Source organism: Geotrypetes seraphini, chromosome 2 (assembly GCF_902459505.1).
Source record: "Geotrypetes seraphini chromosome 2, aGeoSer1.1, whole genome shotgun sequence".
Taxonomy (NCBI): Eukaryota; Metazoa; Chordata; class Amphibia; order Gymnophiona; family Dermophiidae; genus Geotrypetes; species Geotrypetes seraphini.
In genome coordinates this window covers 444,021,842-444,040,025 of record NC_047085.1, presented here as the reverse complement: position 1 = coordinate 444,040,025, position 18,184 = coordinate 444,021,842, and the positions used below count along the sequence as shown (strand labels likewise).

Sequence of the window (18,184 nt, the reverse complement as noted above, 5' to 3'; positions counted from 1 at the left end):
AAAGAAAACTGCCGAGGTTTGCCTCGTGCCCCGGCTCCCTTCTTCTTCAAGGGGAGCCCAGGCGCCGATGTGACCTGTGAGGCGGTGGGGATGGGTGGAACTACCTCTCGCCGCAACCCCGGTCAGCCTGCCTGCTCTGGCTTCCTCCCCTCAGCCTCTCCGGCCCTCTCCGCTCTAAAACAAGAAAAAACAAAAGAAAACCGCCGAGGTTTGCCTCGTGCCCTGGCTCCCTTCTTCTTAAAGGGGAGCCCGAGCGCCGATGCGACCTGTGACGCGGTGGGGGTGGGCGGAGCTACCTTTCGCCGCGACCCCGGTCAGCCTGCCTGCTCTGGCTTCCTCCCCTCAGCCTCTCCGGCCCTCTCCGTTCTAAAACAAGAAAAACCAAAAGAAAACCGCCGAGGTTCTAGAAAACACAGGAAAACACCAAAAAGAATGTCACCGAGTGGTTAGGAGAGCAAAAAGAGAATACGAAGAGAGGCTGGCTGGGGAAGCAAAGAATTTCAAAACGTTCTTCAGATTCGTTAAAGGGAAGCAACCGGCGAGGGAGGAAGTAGGACCGTTGGATGATGGAGACAGAAAGGGAATGGTAAAGGAGGAAAAAGAGGTAGCTGACAGGTTAAACAAGTTCTTCTCGTCAGTCTTCACAAGCGAGGACATATCAAATTTACCTGAAACCGAAGAGATCATAAGTGGAGACCAAGAGGAAAAACTTAGGAAGTTGTGGAACCAAGGGGTGGAAGGGGACGTATACAGAGGGGACGTATAAATATTGGTTGGCAGGCAGAAAGCAAAGGGTTGGAGTGAAGAGTCACTACTCGGACTGGAGGAGGGTCACGAGCGGTGTTCCGCAGGGGTCAGTGCTTGGACCGCTGCTGTTCAATGTATTTATAAATGACCTAGAAACAGGGACGAAGTGTGAAGTTATAAAATTTGCGGATGATACTAAACTCTGTAGCAGGGATAAAACCGCGGAGGAATGTGAAGACCTACAAAGGGACCTAAACAAACTGGAGGAGTGGGAAATAAATGGCAAATGAACTTCAATATAGAGAAATGTAAGGTCATGCATATAGGGAAAAGGAACCCGATGTTCAACTACAAAATGGGGGGGATTAGTACTAGGGGAAAGTAACCTTGAAAAAGACTTGGGTGTGCTGGTGGATACAACAATAAAGTCAACGGTACAATGCACAGCAGCTTCGAAGAAAGCAAACAGAATGTTGGGTATTATTAAGAAGGGTATCACAACCAGAATGAAGGAAGTCATCATGCTGCTGTATCGTGCGATGGTGCACCCGCATCTGGAGTACTGTGTCCAATATTGGTCACCGTACCTTAAAAAGAACATGGCGATACTTGAGAGGGTTCAGAGAAGAGCGACAAAAATGATAAAAGGTATGGAAAACCTTTCATACACAGACAGGTTAGAAAGGCTGGGGCTCTTCTCCTTGGAGAAGCGGAGACTTAGAGGAGACATGATAGAGAGAAGGTATTTAGGGACAGATTCTTCAGCCTATTGGGAACTGCAAGAACAAGGGGGCACTCGGAGAAATTGAAAGGGGACAGGTTTAGAACCAAAGCTAGGAAATTCTTTTTCATTCAGAGGGTGGTGGGCACCTGGAATGTGCTCCCGGAGGTTGTGATAGGACAGAGTACACTACGGGGTTTCAAAGAAGGACTGGATAAATTCCTGAAGGATACGGGGATTGTGGGATACAGATAGAGGTAGGGATAGGATTATGAAAGGGTATAGATAGAAGGATAAAGGGGATTAAAGGGTTTTAGACAAGGATCGCCTTACAGGTCATGGACCTGATGGGCTGCCGTGGTAGCGGACTGCTGGGCGAGATGGACCTCTGGTCTGACCCAGCAGAGGCAACTTCTTATGTTCTTAAGGGTATTACAAGCAGAACGAAAGAAGTTATCCTGCCATTGTATCGGGCGATGGTGCGCCCGCATCTGGAGTACTGCGTCCAATATTGGTCGCCGTACCTAAAGAAGGATACTCGAGAGGGTTCAGAAGAGAGCGACACGTTTGATAAAAGGTATGGAAAGCCTTTCATACGCTGAAAGATTAGAGAGACTGGGGCTATTTTTGCTGGAGAAGCGGAGACTTAGAAGGGATATGATAGAGACTTACAAGATCACGAAGGGCATAGAGAAAGTGGAGAGGGACAGATTCTTCAAACTTTCAACAACTACAAGAACGAGAGGGCATTTGGAAAAATTTAAAGAGGACAGATTTAGAACCAATGTTAGGAAGTTCTTCTTCAACCAACGGGTGGTGGACACCTGGAATGCGCTTCCAGAGGGCATGATAGGACAGGGTACGGTATTGGAGTTCAAGAAGGGATTGGACAATTTTCTGAAGGAAAAGGGGATAGAAGGGTATAGATAGAGGGTTACTATACAGGTCCTGGGACCTGATGGGCCGCCGCGTGAGCGGACTGCTGGGCATGATGGACCTTTGGTCTGACCCAGCAGAGACACGGCTTATGTTCTTATGTTCTTAACTCTAAATTTGCTGCAGATTCTTTGCTCAGTAAAATCTGTCATATCGAAATCCGCCAAGTCACTAAAACACAACTGTTCAAAATCGCACAGAACAAAACAATGCGACCACTCAGCTGCACACCTGTTGACACACTGATTCACAAAGCATATTGCTAGACACTTCTAGCAGTGGAAGGGCATACTATATCCAGTTCGCACCTGCTGTTCACATTCCCCAAACCTTTGGGTAGCACCTCGTATTGGTGTATCCAGATGCTTATCTGTGAATTACTTAAGAGAAAATAAAGATGCTTGATGTACTTTTGTTAAACAAGTAAGAAGAGTTATCTGTTAACACTATAGCAAAACCTTTGGGAGAGGCTGTAGAGCTGCATAAATGTTAGTGCTGGTTGCACTCAGGTAGATGGCTTGTTTGGTTCCACCTTTGTTTATGATATGTATGCATTAGTTTAATTCTTGTTGTAGAGCAGAAAAGTCTTAAATTGTTCCCTGTGCCCACCTTGTTCTGTCTCCTCCTTAGTGGTTATCCATTTCTTTGGTATGAATTGAGCAACTGAGGCACTGCCTAGTAGCACAAAGAGGTGGAGTTGAAAAATGTAGATGATGCCTTCTGTAAACCTCATGGGTGAAGGGAAGAAACCCACTTGTAATACCTATTGTTCACTTCTACTAGAAAGAAGATTATTGAGGTAAAAATCTAATCTTTCCACCAAGTATACATTTCAGAACTCTTGATTTTTCAGTTGGGAGGGATTCAACAGTTGCACTCAAGTCAATTACCACTTCGAATATGAGAAGGTTTAGTATTATATCTATAGTGACCAGGTTGGACCAAGTTATTGATGAGACAGAATTTGAAGTGTTCGTGGACCTGAGGTTTAACACACATGTATATAGCAATACTGAAGAGCATTATTCTTTAGACCTCTTTTCGGTACCAGTTTTTTTTTCATGTAAAGAAGATATTTCAGGCTCTTGAAAATGAAAATATGAAGTTTTCCTCTTTCTCAAACCTTAATAAATGATAATGTTAGAATAGCTACAGAATGGAGAATATGGAAAATTATATTAGAAAATTTAACTGAAAATTCATCAAGGGGCACTAACCAATTTAGCACATGCTAAATTCTAAAATGCCCATTATATTCTTATGGGCATCTTAGTGTTTAGAATTCCCCTTTAATCAAACTTCTAAATTTTTCTCATAGCCTTATTATTTCAGCAAAAAAGATATTCAGGAAATATTTGTTGGACGTTTTGGGATTCCCCAGAAAGCATTTCCACCATTAGAGAAAGTATTATGCGTTCCATTAAGAAAGGCGTTAGATGAGCCACATCATCCATTATAGATGGATCTAGTGCGACAACAAGAAGACAGATGTCCCAGGCAGCCTTACTTCCAATACTTTGGTCACAGGGACCATTTGCCCTGGAAGATCTGGAATGCTTTGGTCTTATAGCATGGCTCTTGAGCGCAGCCTTTGCACAGGAAGGATATTCAGAGTTGTTATAACTACCTTTCTATTTAACTACCTTTCTGTTTAAATAGCATCTCGGGTCTTTGCAGATGTATCTAAGGCAGATTTTATGCCAGCCACTTGATTGTAGTGGGCTGGGACTATGGGCTAGATTCACTATGGGCTAGATCCTGTACCGACAATTGCAAAACCAGTAAATCCTTTTTTCCAGTAAAACTGGTTTTGCAATCGTTCCCCGACCCCGACCCGATTCACTAAACTGCTGCCCGATCATTCTCCGCTCCGCTCTGATCCTCCCATGCAAATTAGTAAAACCTCATGCAAAATAGCCAAGTGATTGATTCACTAACAATTGCTTGGCTATTTTGCATTGGGTTATACTATTGTCAAACCTGATTGCTGCAGACCTGTCGGTAACACAGGTCTGCCTGTTTTTTGTTAATTTCTTTTTAATGACACTGATATTTTGCCAATGAAAAGCCCCCCCCCCCCACACACACACAAACATGGCTTTGTACACAAAAGCCCCCCCACAAAGCTCCCCCCCAAAAGCCCCTACACACAAATATGGCCCCGCTGCCCCCCCAAAGAAAAAGGCAAAAGGGATGCCAAATCCTTCCTGCCATCGGTGCTTCCCTCACAGCAGGCCAGTCCTGAAAATAAATCAACTTCCCAATGCTGCCCCTGCCCCCCTCCCCACCCGAGCGAATATGGCAGGAGGGATGCCAACTACCTTCTGCCGTTGCAAACCCCCCACCGCCATTGGCTGGGCCAGGCCCAGGCCCACACCACCCCCCTTTCCGTACCTTTCAAAGTTGGGAGCAGGAGGAGTGTTCAGTCCCTCCTGCTCCATAGGGTTCCTCCATGCGAATGTGGGTCTAGGCCCCGTCCCGGTGCCTCATGTGATGTACGGGAGGGGCCTAAGACCCTGATTGGCTCAGTCGCCTCGGGCAGGGGGGCAGGGGCAGCATCAGGAAGTTGATTATTATTATTTTTTTTTTCAGGATCGGGCCTGCTGTGAGGGAAGTGACGATGGCAGGAGGGAGTCTGCATCCCTCCTGACTTTTTTTTTTTTGGGGGGGGGAGGGCAGCAGGACCGTGTTTGTGTGTGTGTGTATGTGGGTTAACTGACCAGATATTTTACGTGTGTAATACATGCAAAATATCTGGTCTGTTAAAAAAAAAAAAAAGCCGCTGGCAACAGTGACAGGAGGCTGCTTCTCCTGTCACTACTGTCAGGGCTGCTCCGACTCAATCGCTCACTGAGCGATTGAGTCGGGAAGTTTGCATGCAAATAATTTGCACCTCGGTACAAATGATTTGCACACAAAAAGGTAGTGAATCAATCGCTGTTTCAAAATTGCTACCTTTAGTGAATCCGGGCATATGTTTAAAAATGTTACTGGAAATTGAAGAATTTGTATTTGTAGGATTAAAACTTCTAATTTTCCCTGATGTAACTAAGGGACCCTTTTACTAGGCTGTGGAAAAGGACTAATATGTTCTAACCTATCATCTCTGGCCTTTTTTTGGCGCTAACTGGGCATTTTTAATGGTAAGAACTGATTAAATGCTGATGAAAATGCCTAGTTACCTGCTGAGACACAAGTTAACTGGTTGACATTTGTTCCTGTTTGGTTAACTCGCACTGAATATTGTCCAGATAATGTATAGCTTTTATAAATGTTTCCTTTTTTATTAATTACAGAGAAGTACGTACTACACCTGCTACTGTTAAGAATGATATAGATCTACTTAAATGTTTCTCAGGGAAAGAAGAGAAGATGGCATTGGAATCTATTGATTATACAACAGGTTCGAACTTTTGCAGTTATTTTTTTTTCTTTCCCATAGTGTATTCTCTTGGAGACAAGCAGAATGAATCTGTAACACATGTGGATGATATCATTTGAAGGCTGAAACGCAATCTGCTTGATAATTGTGGGATTATCATATGTGAGAATCCATTCTTGCATGCTGCCTCTTGAATATTCATCGGTCAGTTTTTTGAAAATTGCTTTGTATCGATCAAAACTGTCTCCATTGCAACTAAGCTACAAAAATAAATAAGAAAGTAAACACCCAATGTGATAAACCCAATAGAGCTTCCAATCCTTTTTTCCATAGAAAGTTCATATTCTTAATATATTGCTTACCATTCTCTCTCCTTTACCCACCACTTTCATCCCAATAAACCCCCACATATTTCAAATCAAATATTCAGGATTCATTAGTGACTCTTACAATAAATCCTGGAAAAATCTATTATCTTCAGCATTTTCTGCTGAAAACCTCCATTAATTTTGTCTTTGTTGTTGGTTCTAATATCTCAATTTTGTAGTCAACTATGTTTTATGTGTGGTATAGCCAACTACATTAGCTCCTAAATTTGTTGATTACGACTTCAGTGCCTAGGGAAATGATGCCCAATTTTGTAACACTCCAGAACAGTGATTCTATAGAATGAGTTTTGCCATTGATTGATAGTATATGTTTCTCATGTTCTCTAATTAATCAGAATACATTTGCAAGTCAACATAAACATATTCTCTATATACTCGAATCTAAACTGACATGAATATAAACTGAAGTAACCTTTTTCCCCCTCAAAAAGGAGGAAAAAGATTGACTCAAATATAAACTGGATGAGGGGGCAGTTATATTCAAGTGCCTTGCCCTGCCAGGTTCTACACCTAGCTCCCCTCCTTCCTTGCCTGCCTGGTTCTGCACCCTATCCCCTCCCTTCCTCCTTGCTCTGCCAGGCCTTGCACCCTGTCTCCTCTCCCTTGCTGCCCTGCCCAGCTGTGCACCTTGTGCACCCTCATCCATTGCACCCTGTCCCCCCCTCATTCCCGATGCCTTGCAGGCCTCCACTTGGCCTGCTGTAAAACCTGGTGGTCCAGTGGTGGACTGGGATAGGAGGGATCCCTCCTGTCTCCTGTCCTGGCCAACTCTTAACAATTCTCTCCTCCCTCCTGCCTCCCCGATTGTAAAAATGGTACTTTTTAAAATCCCTGGTGGTGCAGAAGTGAATTGGGGCAGGAGTGATCTTCCTATGCTCCTGCAGAACCGCTATCTGAATAGCTGCCATGAGTTCTCGTGGCATCCGTGAGACTGTGTGAACTTGTGAGGTTGCTGTGAGAATTCACAACAGCCATTTAGATAGCGGCTCTGCATGGGGCAGGAGCGTAGAAAGATCACTCCTGCCATGATTCACTGCTAGATCAAGAGGGATTTTTTAAATAGTACCATTTTTAATATCAGGGAGGCTGGGACGGAGGTGAGAATTGTTAAGAGTCAGCTGGGATAGGAGGGAAACCTCATGTCCCAGCCCACCGCTGAACCACCAGTCTTACAGCAGGTCTAGTAGAGGCCTGCAACAGGCCCAGCGAAGGGGTGGCGAGTGGGTGCCACTTTGGGTCCTATCTTCAATTTGTCAAGTTTATTCAAGAGCCTCCTATGAGAAACCATAAGAACATAAGAATTGCCACTGCTAGGTCAGACCAGTGGTCCATCGTGCCCAGCAGTTCGCTCACGTGGCGACCCTTAAGTCAAAGACCAGTGCCCTAACTGAGACTAGCCTTCGACAGATTTATCTGACCCTTCAATTCTGCTTAACACCTACCATGTCTTACACATCCCTTCCCCCTTTTCTCCCAGTCACCTTTCTGTCTATCTATCCCTCCCAAATCTAACTAATGTAACATCGCTGTCCTTACAGCTCCACTTGTTGTATACCATCTTGAACGGAAAAGGTATGACGGGATATAAATAAAGCTATTATTATTGGGCCCAAAAAAGGCACTAGGTCTTATTATCGGAGATGTTTTATTTTTTTCATGTACAATAATCATCCTTCCTCTCCTCTACCCCAGTTCTTCCTATTTCCTTTCTCTCCCCCACATGTGCAGCATCTTTCCAGTCTGCATCAGGCACATTAAAATCTCCCAGCAACAGCATTCCCACCTTTCTTTCCCAGCTTTTAGATATCTGCAACCAGATCTTTATCGAGTTGTTCTGATTGTGTCAGAAGTCTATAGACAATACCTACATAGGGGGAGAGTGTGGTGCAGTGGTTAAAGCGACAGCCTTAGCACCCTGAGGTTGTGGGCTCAAACCCATCCTGCTCCCTGTGACCCTGGGCAAGTCATTTAATCCCCCCCTGCCCCAGGCAAATTAGGTAGATTGTGAGCCCACCGGGATAGACAGGGAAAATATTTGTGTATCTGAATAAATTAATGTAAACCATTCTGAGTTCCCCCAGGAAAACGATATTGAAAATTAAATAAATATTGTTTCTCACATACAGAGCTATTCCTCAACCTTTTCGACCACCTCTATCTTTTCTAAAAAGATTATAGCCCGGTATGTTTACATCCCATTCATGGGAATCGTTTAACCATGTTTCTGTGACAGCAACAATATCTAGAAACATAGAAACATAGAATATGACGGCAGAAAAGGGCTATAGCCCATCAAGTCTGCCCACGCTAATGACCCACCCCCAGACTTCACCCGGCTAGAGATCCCACATACATATCCCATTTCTTTTTGAAATCGAGCACGCTGCTGGCGTCAATCCCCTGCAATGGAAGTTCATTCCAATGATCGACTACCCTTTCGGTAAAGAAATACTTCCTGGTGTCGCCATGAAATTGCCCACCTTTGATTTTCAGCGGATGACCTCTTGTGGTTGAAGGTCCTTTAAGAAAGAAGATATCATCTTCCACCTCGATGCGGCCCGTGATATATTTAAAAGTCTTAATCATGTCCCCCCTCTCTCTACGTTCCTCGAGCGAGTATAGTTGCAGTTTATTCAGTCTTTCCTCATATGGGAGGCTCTTGAATCCCGAGACCATCCTGGTGGTAATTCGCTGAACCGACTCGATTCTCCGCACATCTTTTTGATAATGTGGTCTCCAGAATTGAACACAATATTCAAGATGAGGTCTCACCATGGATCTGTACAGGGACATTATGACTTCGGGCCTCCGGCTGACGAAACCTCTACGGATGCATTCCACCATTTGTCTAGCCTTGGATGCAGCTTTCTCCACCTGCTTGGCAGTTTTCATGTCTTCACTAATGATTACTCCCAAATCTCGTTCTGCCCTAGTCCTAGCTAAGGTCTCACCATTCAGAGTGTAAGTTCTGCATGGGTTTTTGCTGCCAAGGTGCATGACCTTACATTTTTTGGCATTAAAGCCCAGCTGCCAAGTCGAGGACCAATGTTCCAATAAGAGCAGGTCCTGCTCCATACTGTCGGGTAAGGTGCTCTTATCTACTATGTTGCATAGTTTGGCGTCGTCGGCGAATAGTGTTATTTTACCTTGAAGCCCTTGAGTCAGGTCTCTTATGTATATGTTGAAAAGGATCGGTCCCAAGACCGATCCCTGTGGCACTCCACTGGTCACCTCCAATGTATTGGAGGGGGTACCGTTAACCACCACCCTCTGGATTCTACCGCTTAACCAGTCATTGACCCATGTCATCAATATCACTCCCAATCCCATCGAAGTCATCTTGCTCAACAATCTGCGGTGCGGGACGCTATCAAAAGCTTTGCTGAAGTCCAAGTACACGACGTCTAGAGACTTCCCCATATCCAGTTTCCTTGTAACCCAGTCAAAGAAGCTGATCAGATTGGATTGACAGGACCTTCCCTTTGTGAATCCATGCTGCTGGGGATCCTGTAGATTCTCCTCGGTCAGGATCGTATCTAATTCTTGTTTAATAAGTCTTTCCATGAGTTTGCTCACTATTGAGGTGAGACTGACCGGTCTGTAATTCGCAGCTTCTGTTCTGCAACCTTTTTTGTGCAATGGAATGACGTTAGCTGTTTTCCAGTCCATGGGGACTTTTCCGGTACTTAGGGAAAGATTGAATAGCACGGATAGCGGTTCCACCAGGACATCACACAACTCCCTAAGAATCCTGGGGTGTAGATTGTCCGGTCCCATGGCTTTGTTCACCTTGAGTTTTGATAGTTCGCCATGGACGCTGCTGGGTGTAAACTTGAAGTTTTGAAACGGGTCTTCCGAAGTTTGCCTTGCTTGCAGTTGTGGACCGGTCCCCGGCGCCTCACAAGTAAAGACTGAGCAAAAGTATTCATTTAGTAGTTTGGCTTTATCAGAATCCGTTTCTGCATAGGTCCCGTCTGTTTTCCTGAGACGTACTATCCCATCTGTGTTTCGTTTCCTATCGCTAATGTATCTGAAGAAGGATTTATCCCCTTTTTTAATGTTTTTCGCTAGTTGTTCTTCTGTTTGAATCTTGGCCTCTCTGACTGCTGCTTTGACTGCTTTAGACCTGGTCAGATAGTCTTCTTTTGTCACCCTGTTTCCTGTATGCTTGTAGGAAATAAAAGCTTTTTTTTTTCCTTGACAAGATCCGAGATCTCTGCAGAGAACCACTGGGGCTTGTTCTTCCTCCGTCGTTTGCTTACTGTTTTTATATAGCGGTTTGTTGCCTCATGCAAGGTGCATTTCAGGATTGACCACATAGCCTCTACATTATTGGTTTCAGCTTGGTTTTGTAGCGCCTGATGGACGAAGTCTCCCATGCGTTTAAAGTCAGTGCCCCGAAAGTCGAGGACCTTTGTTGCTGTGTTTGATCTAGTGAAGCCTATCTTGATGTTGAACCATACCATGTTGTGGTCGCTGGAGGCTAGTGTATCGCCTACCGAAACTTCTGAAACGCTTTCTCCGTTGGTGAGTATCAGGTCCAGTGTCGCCTGATCTCTGGTGGGCTCCAGCACCATTTGTTTGAGTCGCGCCCCTTTTATGGAGGTTAAAAGCCTTCTGCTGCCGCTGGTAGTAGCGGAAAGTGTCTTCCAATCAGCATCGGGCATATTGAAGTCCCCTAGCAGAACCGTGTCCCCGCGTAAAGTGATGTTCTCAATGTCTTTGATTAGTTCCATATCCCTGTCTTCCTGCTGTTTTGGGGGCCTGTATACTACACCCAGATACAAGCATTTTTCATTTCCTCTGGCCAGGTTCACCCAGAGTGATTCCCCGGTGTAGTTGACATCTGTGATTCTGGTGAATCTAAGTCTGCCTTTAACATCGGGGCTTGCAAATCATAAACTTTGTTTCTGAGACTGAAAGCATTTTGGTCATTGCTTGTCATCCATATCAGTAAGGTCAAAGACATTGCAACAAAATTATTAGAAAAATCAACATACTATATGGAGAGTGCAAAATGGAATCTCATTCTACAACAACTCACAATTATCAAATTATTGGAGAAAAAATACTTTAATAAATTGGCTCCTAGATCACAAACAATCTTTCAGAGCCTTTTATCATCAAAGGTAAAAAAAACAAAACCCAAAAACCTCCACTTCGTACAGCTTACTTTAACTCTCAACAAACTTTTCTTCTAATATAAATAATATCTACACAGAATTATGCTATTTGTAAAAATGAGCAATTCTCAATGTACAGTTTCATAAAATTATTATGTAAAGAGTGTGTCCCAGAGGCAGGTATAGCATGCACAGGTCTTTAGATAGAAATATATTAGTTTGTACTTAAGAAAATATAATATGTTGAAATATAATCCAAAATAGAGTCTCATCTAGGCCAGTAGTGCACTGTAAACTTTACAGTCTTAATCCCAACAGAAGTATTTTGTTTTGGTAAATTTTAAGCTAGGGGTTGATTATCAGAAGCGACCTGCTTCCATGTGCCCCTACTTTCTAGTTTGAATGCCTAGAAACATTTTCTGCTACGTCCCTTCCGGATTCCATATGCTAGATTTTCAATTCCAACCCGCAATCTGGGAGTTGCAGAAATCCACAACTTTTCTGAGCACATTCTCCACCCCCTTAGTATGAGAGCTACTGTGTATCCCCGAAAATAAGACCTATCCTGAAAATAAGCCTAGCATGATTTTCTGGGTAGGTCTTAATATAAGCCCTACCCCCGAAAATAAGCCCTAGTCACCAGAAGCAGCAACAGCGCTTCCCCCTCCCCGCTGACCCATCTCTCCCTCCCGTCCAAACCGCGAGACAGAAAGAAATACCTTATAAGAAACCAGCAGCATCGGCAGCAATCTAGACAAGTTGTTTCATGGCCTGGGCTGTTCCTCTGCCACATTGCTGCTGATGTCATCAGTGATGCGGCAGAGGAATGGCCCAGGCTGCAAAGCAGCTTGTCTAGATTGCTGCCAACGCTGCCGGTTTGTTATAAGGTATTTATTTCTGTCTCGCGGTTCGGATGGGAGGGAGAGAAGGGGGGTACGCGGTGGGGGGGATGGAAAGAAGGGAGGGATAGAAGCTGCAAGGGATGGAAGGGAGGGATAGAAGCTGCAAGGGTTCTGCACAAGGGATTGGAGGGAGGAATAGAAAGATACTGCACAAGGGGATGGGTGAGAGGGGAGGAAAGATGCTGCACATTTAGGGGAGAGAAAGGAAATAGGAAGAACTAGGGTAGAGGAGAGGAAGGATAATTATTGTACATGAAAAAAATAAGACATCTCCGATAATAAGACCTAGTGCCTTTTTTGGGGCCCAATAATAATAGCTTTATGTATATCCCGTCATACCTTTTTCGTTCAAGATGGTATACAACAAATGGAGCTGTAAGGACAGCGAAGTTACATTAGTTAGATTTGGGAGGGATAGATAGACAGAAGGGTGACTGGGAGAAAAGGGGGAAGAGATGTGTAAGGCATGGTAGGTGTTAAGCAGAATTGAAGATTCAGACAAATATGTCGAACAGGTGGGTTTTTAGTGATTTTCTGAATGAATGGTATGTTAATGAGTTCAGGATGAGGTCACTTAAGATGCTGTTCCAGATCCCTGCTTGAAAGGAGAGTGTCCTGTTGAGGAATCTTTTGAATCTGCATCCTTTCGGGGAAGGAAAACGTGAACAGTAGTGTTCTGTGTGAAAAGCAGAGTTTGTCCTGTAGGGTGAGGTGTTTCAGGAGGTAGGTGGGTGCAGTGCCGAAGAGTCTTGAAGCAGAGGCAACTGAATTTGAAGATAATTCTGGCCTCGATAGGAAGCCAGTGAAGTTTCTTGTAGTATGGGGTGATGTGGTTGGATTTTTTCAAACCAAATATTAGTCGAACGGGTATGTTCTGGATGTCTCAGTTTCTTGATGGGTTTTTTTTGTAAGATCCTAAGTAGATTATGTTGCAGTAGTCCAGTGATCTTAGAACCAGGGACTGGACCAGCAGTGTGAATGATGTGACATCGAAGTATGGTTTTAGGGTGCATAATTTCCATAGTAAATGGAAACATTTTTTAATTAGGATGTTGGTATGGGCTTCTAATGTCAGTTGCTGATCTAGGGTGACTTCTAGGATTATGATGGTATGGTTAATTGGGAAGTTTCCATTTAGGTTGATGATAGATTCGTTTGGTTGGTTTGTTTGTTGGGGAGGCCATAAATATCTTGGTCTTTTCCGGGTTTAGCTTAAGTTTGAAGTTTGTTGACCATTGTTCTACTTGGTTGATGATAGTTGAGAGGAAGTGTCTGGTTTTGGTTGAGAGTGTAGAGATGGGGACGATAATTATGATGTCATCAGCGTAGATGTATGATTGAAGGTTCAGTTTGGATAGTTCCTGGCCTAGGGAGGACATGTATAGGTTGAATAGGGTAGGGGATAAAGGGGAGCATTGGGGGATACCACAGGGGTTGGTCCAAGCTTGGGAATAGGTTTGCTCGCTGATGACTTGGTAGAATCGTTTTTTTAGGAATCCTTTAAACCAGTTGAGTATGTGGCCCGAGATACCTATGGCATCTAGACAGTTGAGTAGGATGTCGTGATCCACCAGGTTGAAAGCGCTGCTAAGGTCGAATTGGAGTATTAATGCGTGTTTCCCTGGGCTGAGTAGTTGTGTGAAGTAATCTATGATGGAGGCTAGGGCTGTTTCAGTGCTGTGATGTGAGCGGAATCCTGATTGGTATTCGTGAAGTATTGAAAATTTATCCAGGTAGTTCATCAGGGCAGTGTTGATCAGACCTTCCATCAATTTGGTGAAGAAGGGGATGTTGGCTACTGGTGTGTAATTGGATGTTGTTGATATGGGGTATTTTTCGCCCATTCTCAATGGGCGAGACAAGGATGTGGCCAAGGTTGGTTGGGAATTTGCCGTTTGCCATTAGATGAGAGATCCAGTCAAAGAGCATGGCCTTGAAGGGGGTGGGGGCTGCTCTCATGATGGTGAGCAGACAATTGTCTAGGCAGCAGAAGGTTTTGGCGTTTTTATTGTAGAGCTTGAGAAATTGGAACCAGTTAGGGGGCTCAAAGTGGCTCCAGTTCCTGTCTACTGAGATTGAATCAGAGTGGCTCCAGTTCCTGTCTACTGGGATTGAGTTAGTGTGTGTAGGTGTGATAGTTGAGAAGGAGCTAGATAGTGTGTTTTGGAAGGAGATCCTGAGATTGAGAACTTTTGACTTGAAGTAACATGCTAATTTCTCAGAGGTTGGTAGTTGTGTAGAGGAGGATATTTTGTGGTGATCAGTTTCAAGTAGTGAATTGATTAATCTGAAAAGTTCTTTGCTGTTGGTTGTGGAGGATCCTATTTTGTTGGAGTAGAAGGTACGTCTTTTTTCCTTGGTGATTCTTTTGTACTCATGAATTTTAGATCTCCATATTGCTTTATCCTCTTCCTTCTTTGTCTTGTTCCAGATTCTTTCGAGTTGGCATGCTTTTCTTTTAAGTATGGTTAGTTCTGTATCATACCACCCGTCGGTTATATGATGTCTTTTTTTGTCTTTCTTTAGTGGAGCGATTTTGTCTAGGATCAGATTGCTGAGGGTGATCCAGTTGGTGTTGAAATCTAATTTTGGGTTTGGGTTAGATAATAGATTGAAGTGAGACCAGAATTCTGTAGGGTTAAGGGAGGGTCTGAAGGTTGTTGTTGTGTTATCCTTTCTGTTTTGTAGATGTGTGGGGGTATGGATTACTCCATAGTATTTGAAAGTTAGCCCTCAGGTGGTCCAACCAGATGGTGTCAGTCCAGGTTACATCTGTTAGGCTGATGAGCGAGGAGTGAGGGTCTTTGGATGAGAAGAAAATTAGGTCTAGGTGGTGGCCTTTCTGGTGGGGGGGGGGGTCATGGGGGGATGGTGAATCCTAGGGATGTTAAGAAGGAGAATAATTCTTTGACAGTTGGGTTGTCTTGTAGCTCTAAGAGGAGGTTGATGCCACCAAGTAGAAGGTTGTGTTTGTCTTTGGAAGTGTTTAGTAGGAGGAATTCAGAGAAGTCTTCACTAGCATTACTCTATCTGTTGGGCGGGATATAGAACAGGGTGGTGTTCAAGTTGGCTTTCAGGTCGTGTTTCGTTATGTTGCAGGTGAGAATTTCTAGGTTTTCAGTTGATTTGGAGTCAATGACCTGGAAGTGAAAATGGTCTTTAAGGATGATGGCTATTTCACCAACTCTTTTGAAGTTTCTGGAGAGGGGAATGATCTTATAGCCCCTTGGAAGGATGTCATGGATAATTATGTCACTGTCAGAGATAAGCCAGGGTTCGGTTAGGAATACTAAGTCATGCTGGGATTCAGGTAGCCAGTCCTTTACTAGTTGGACTTTTTTTCTGATGGGAGCGTATGTTCAGGTAGGCACAGGGGAGGGAGTGGGTGTCTAAGGCGGAGGTGTGTTCCGAGGTAGTGATATTCTTTACCCGGCGTTGTTTTCTCAGGGAGGCATGTTTTGAAGAGTGCCGGGTGGTGTGGAGTACTTGGATTGGGAAAGGGCCAGAGTTCTGGCTGATGAGTTGGGGGTGGGGATTTTGGCCATCTGGCCATACTTGTTTGTGGTGGGTGTGGGGAACGGGTTCAAAGGCTAGTGCCCCTTAGGACCAGGATTGTGATCAGATTAAGTATAAGATCAGGTAGGTTAGGAGGTGGTTTCTGGTGGATAGCATGGTTAGTTGGGAGGAGGCTATGAGCAGAGGAGATTGTGAGAGGTTACGGGTTGATCAGGTAGGCAAAATGTATCTGTGGAATTACAAATGCAGGTTAAACAGGAGATTGGAAAGCAAGGACCAAGACCAGACAGCGAGGGAAACATCAGGTAAAGGGAGCTTGCTGGGAGAAGACTAAGGGGCATGGAGACACAGGGGGACTGGGTGGCACGAGGGCGAAAGCTGAGGGCAATATAGAGGTACCACAAGGCGAGGGGGATCAAACAGAGGCTCAAGGGATGATAGCCCAGGAGGGGGCTGATAGGGCTAGAAAACCCAGAGGAAAAGCGGGGAAGTGGGGTGGCGGGAATGTGGGGAAGCTGAAAGCTAAGAGGGTAAAGGCTGAGGGCAAAGCAGAAGCACAGGGAACGGGAGAACTGCCCGAAATCCAAGGGCAGGCGGCCCAGGTAAATGCAGAGGTGGAGGAAAAACGACGGGACCTACGGGACCTGCGGTGCTTATACGCAAATGCAAGAAGCCTCATGGCCAAGATGGGTGAACTAGAAGTCGTGGCCAAGGGGGAGGACCTAGATATAATTGGAATTGCAGAAACCTGGTGGACAGAGGAAAATCAATGGGATGTGGCGCTGCCGGGGTACAAGCTCTACAAGAAGGACAGGACCCACAAGAAGGGGGGAGGCATAGCACTATATATAAAGGACTCTATCCACTCGGTCGGGATGGATATGGCAACGAAGGCAGAGGGGCTGGAATCGCTATGGGTCAAATTGCCGGGAAACAAGGGTGCAGGCATAAAACTGGGGCTGTACTATCGCCCACCTGGTACGCCAGAAGGAGTCGGACACGACTTGGAAGCGGAATTGAGACAGGAATGCAGGACTGGAAGTGTAACAGTGATGGGGGACTTCAACTACCCGGGAATAGACTGGAATACGGGTCACTCCAACTGCACTAGGGAAACAGGATTTGTAGAAGCTGTGAGGGACTGCTTCATGGAGCAACTAGTCAAAGAACCGACGCGAGGGGGTGCTACTCTTGACCTCATCCTAAACGGATTAGGGGGGCCTGCAAGAGGGGTAGAAGTGGGAGGACCACTAGGCAACAGTGATCACAACGCGATCAGATTCACATTAGAAAGGGGGACACCCATAGTAAGGAGGACCGCAACAACTGCGCTCAACTTCAAGAAAGGGAACTATGTTGCTATGAGGGAAATGGTGGGGAGGAAGCTCAGAAACATCTTTAGGATGGAGACTGTGGGAAGCGCCTGGACCCTATTCAGGGACACCCTGCAGGAAGCACAAAGAATGTACGTCCCCAGTTTCAGGAAAGGCTGCAAGAACAAGCGATCAAAGGACCCGGTTTGGATGTCAACTGAAGTAAAGAGGGCAATAAATGACAAAAAAGTATCCTACTGGAGATGGAAAAAGGACCCAACGGAGGAAAATCACCAGGCGCACAGGAAATGCCAAAAGGAATGCCACCGAGAGGTTAGAAAAGCGAAAGGGGAATACGAAGAGGGGCTGGCCAGGGAGGCGAAAAACTTCAAGGCATTCTTCAGTTACGTAAAGGGGAAGCGACCAGCGAGAGAGGAGGTGGGGCCGTTGGACGATGGGGATAGGAAGGGAGTGATTAAGGAGGATAAAGAGGTAGCTGAGAGGTTGAACACGTTCTTCTCGTCGGTTTTCACGAGCGAAGACACATCTAATATACCGGACTCAGAGGAGCTCATGAGTGGGGAACAGGCCGAAAAATTGGAGCACATAGAAGTAAGTAAGGAGGATGTCCTCAAACAGATAGACAGGTTAAAATGCGGTAAATCACCGGGCCCGGACGGGATCCACCCAAGGGTTCTGAAGGAACTAAGACAAGAAATAGCGGGCACAATCCAGCATGTTTGCAAACTATCCTTGAAAACTGGTGAGGTACCAGAGGACTGGAAATTGGCGAATGTCACACCTATCTTCAAGAAGGGATCGAGGGGTGACCCCGGGAACTACAGGCCGGTGAGCCTGACTTCAATTATAGGGAAGATGGTGGAAGCTATGATCAAGGACGGCATTTGCGAGCACATCGAGAGGAATGGCCTACTGAGAACAAGCCAGCACGGATTCTGTAAGGGAAGGTCGTGCCTAACGAACCTTCTGTATTTCTTTGAGGGAATAAGCAGTCGGGTGGACAATGGGGAACCCATAGACATCATTTACCTCGATTTTCAAAAGGCTTTCGACAAGGTGCCACATGAAAGGCTGCTTAGGAAGCTGTGGAACCACGGGGTGGGAGGGGATGTGCACAGTTGGATCAAGCACTGG

The 18,184-nt window shown here is 45.2% G+C and overlaps 1 protein-coding gene across 3 annotated transcripts in view; it reads left to right on the top strand.

Moving 5' to 3' along the window:
- Positions 1 to 18,184, top strand: part of ARMC4 (armadillo repeat containing 4) — a 378,797-nt gene that overhangs the window by 63,879 nt on the left and 296,734 nt on the right. For all 3 annotated transcript variants that reach the window (XM_033931435.1, XM_033931436.1, XM_033931437.1), the window contains exon 5: positions 5,701 to 5,807. In XM_033931435.1, the coding sequence (XP_033787326.1) occupies positions 5,701 to 5,807 (107 nt within the window). The remainder of the gene's footprint in view (positions 1 to 5,700; positions 5,808 to 18,184) is intronic.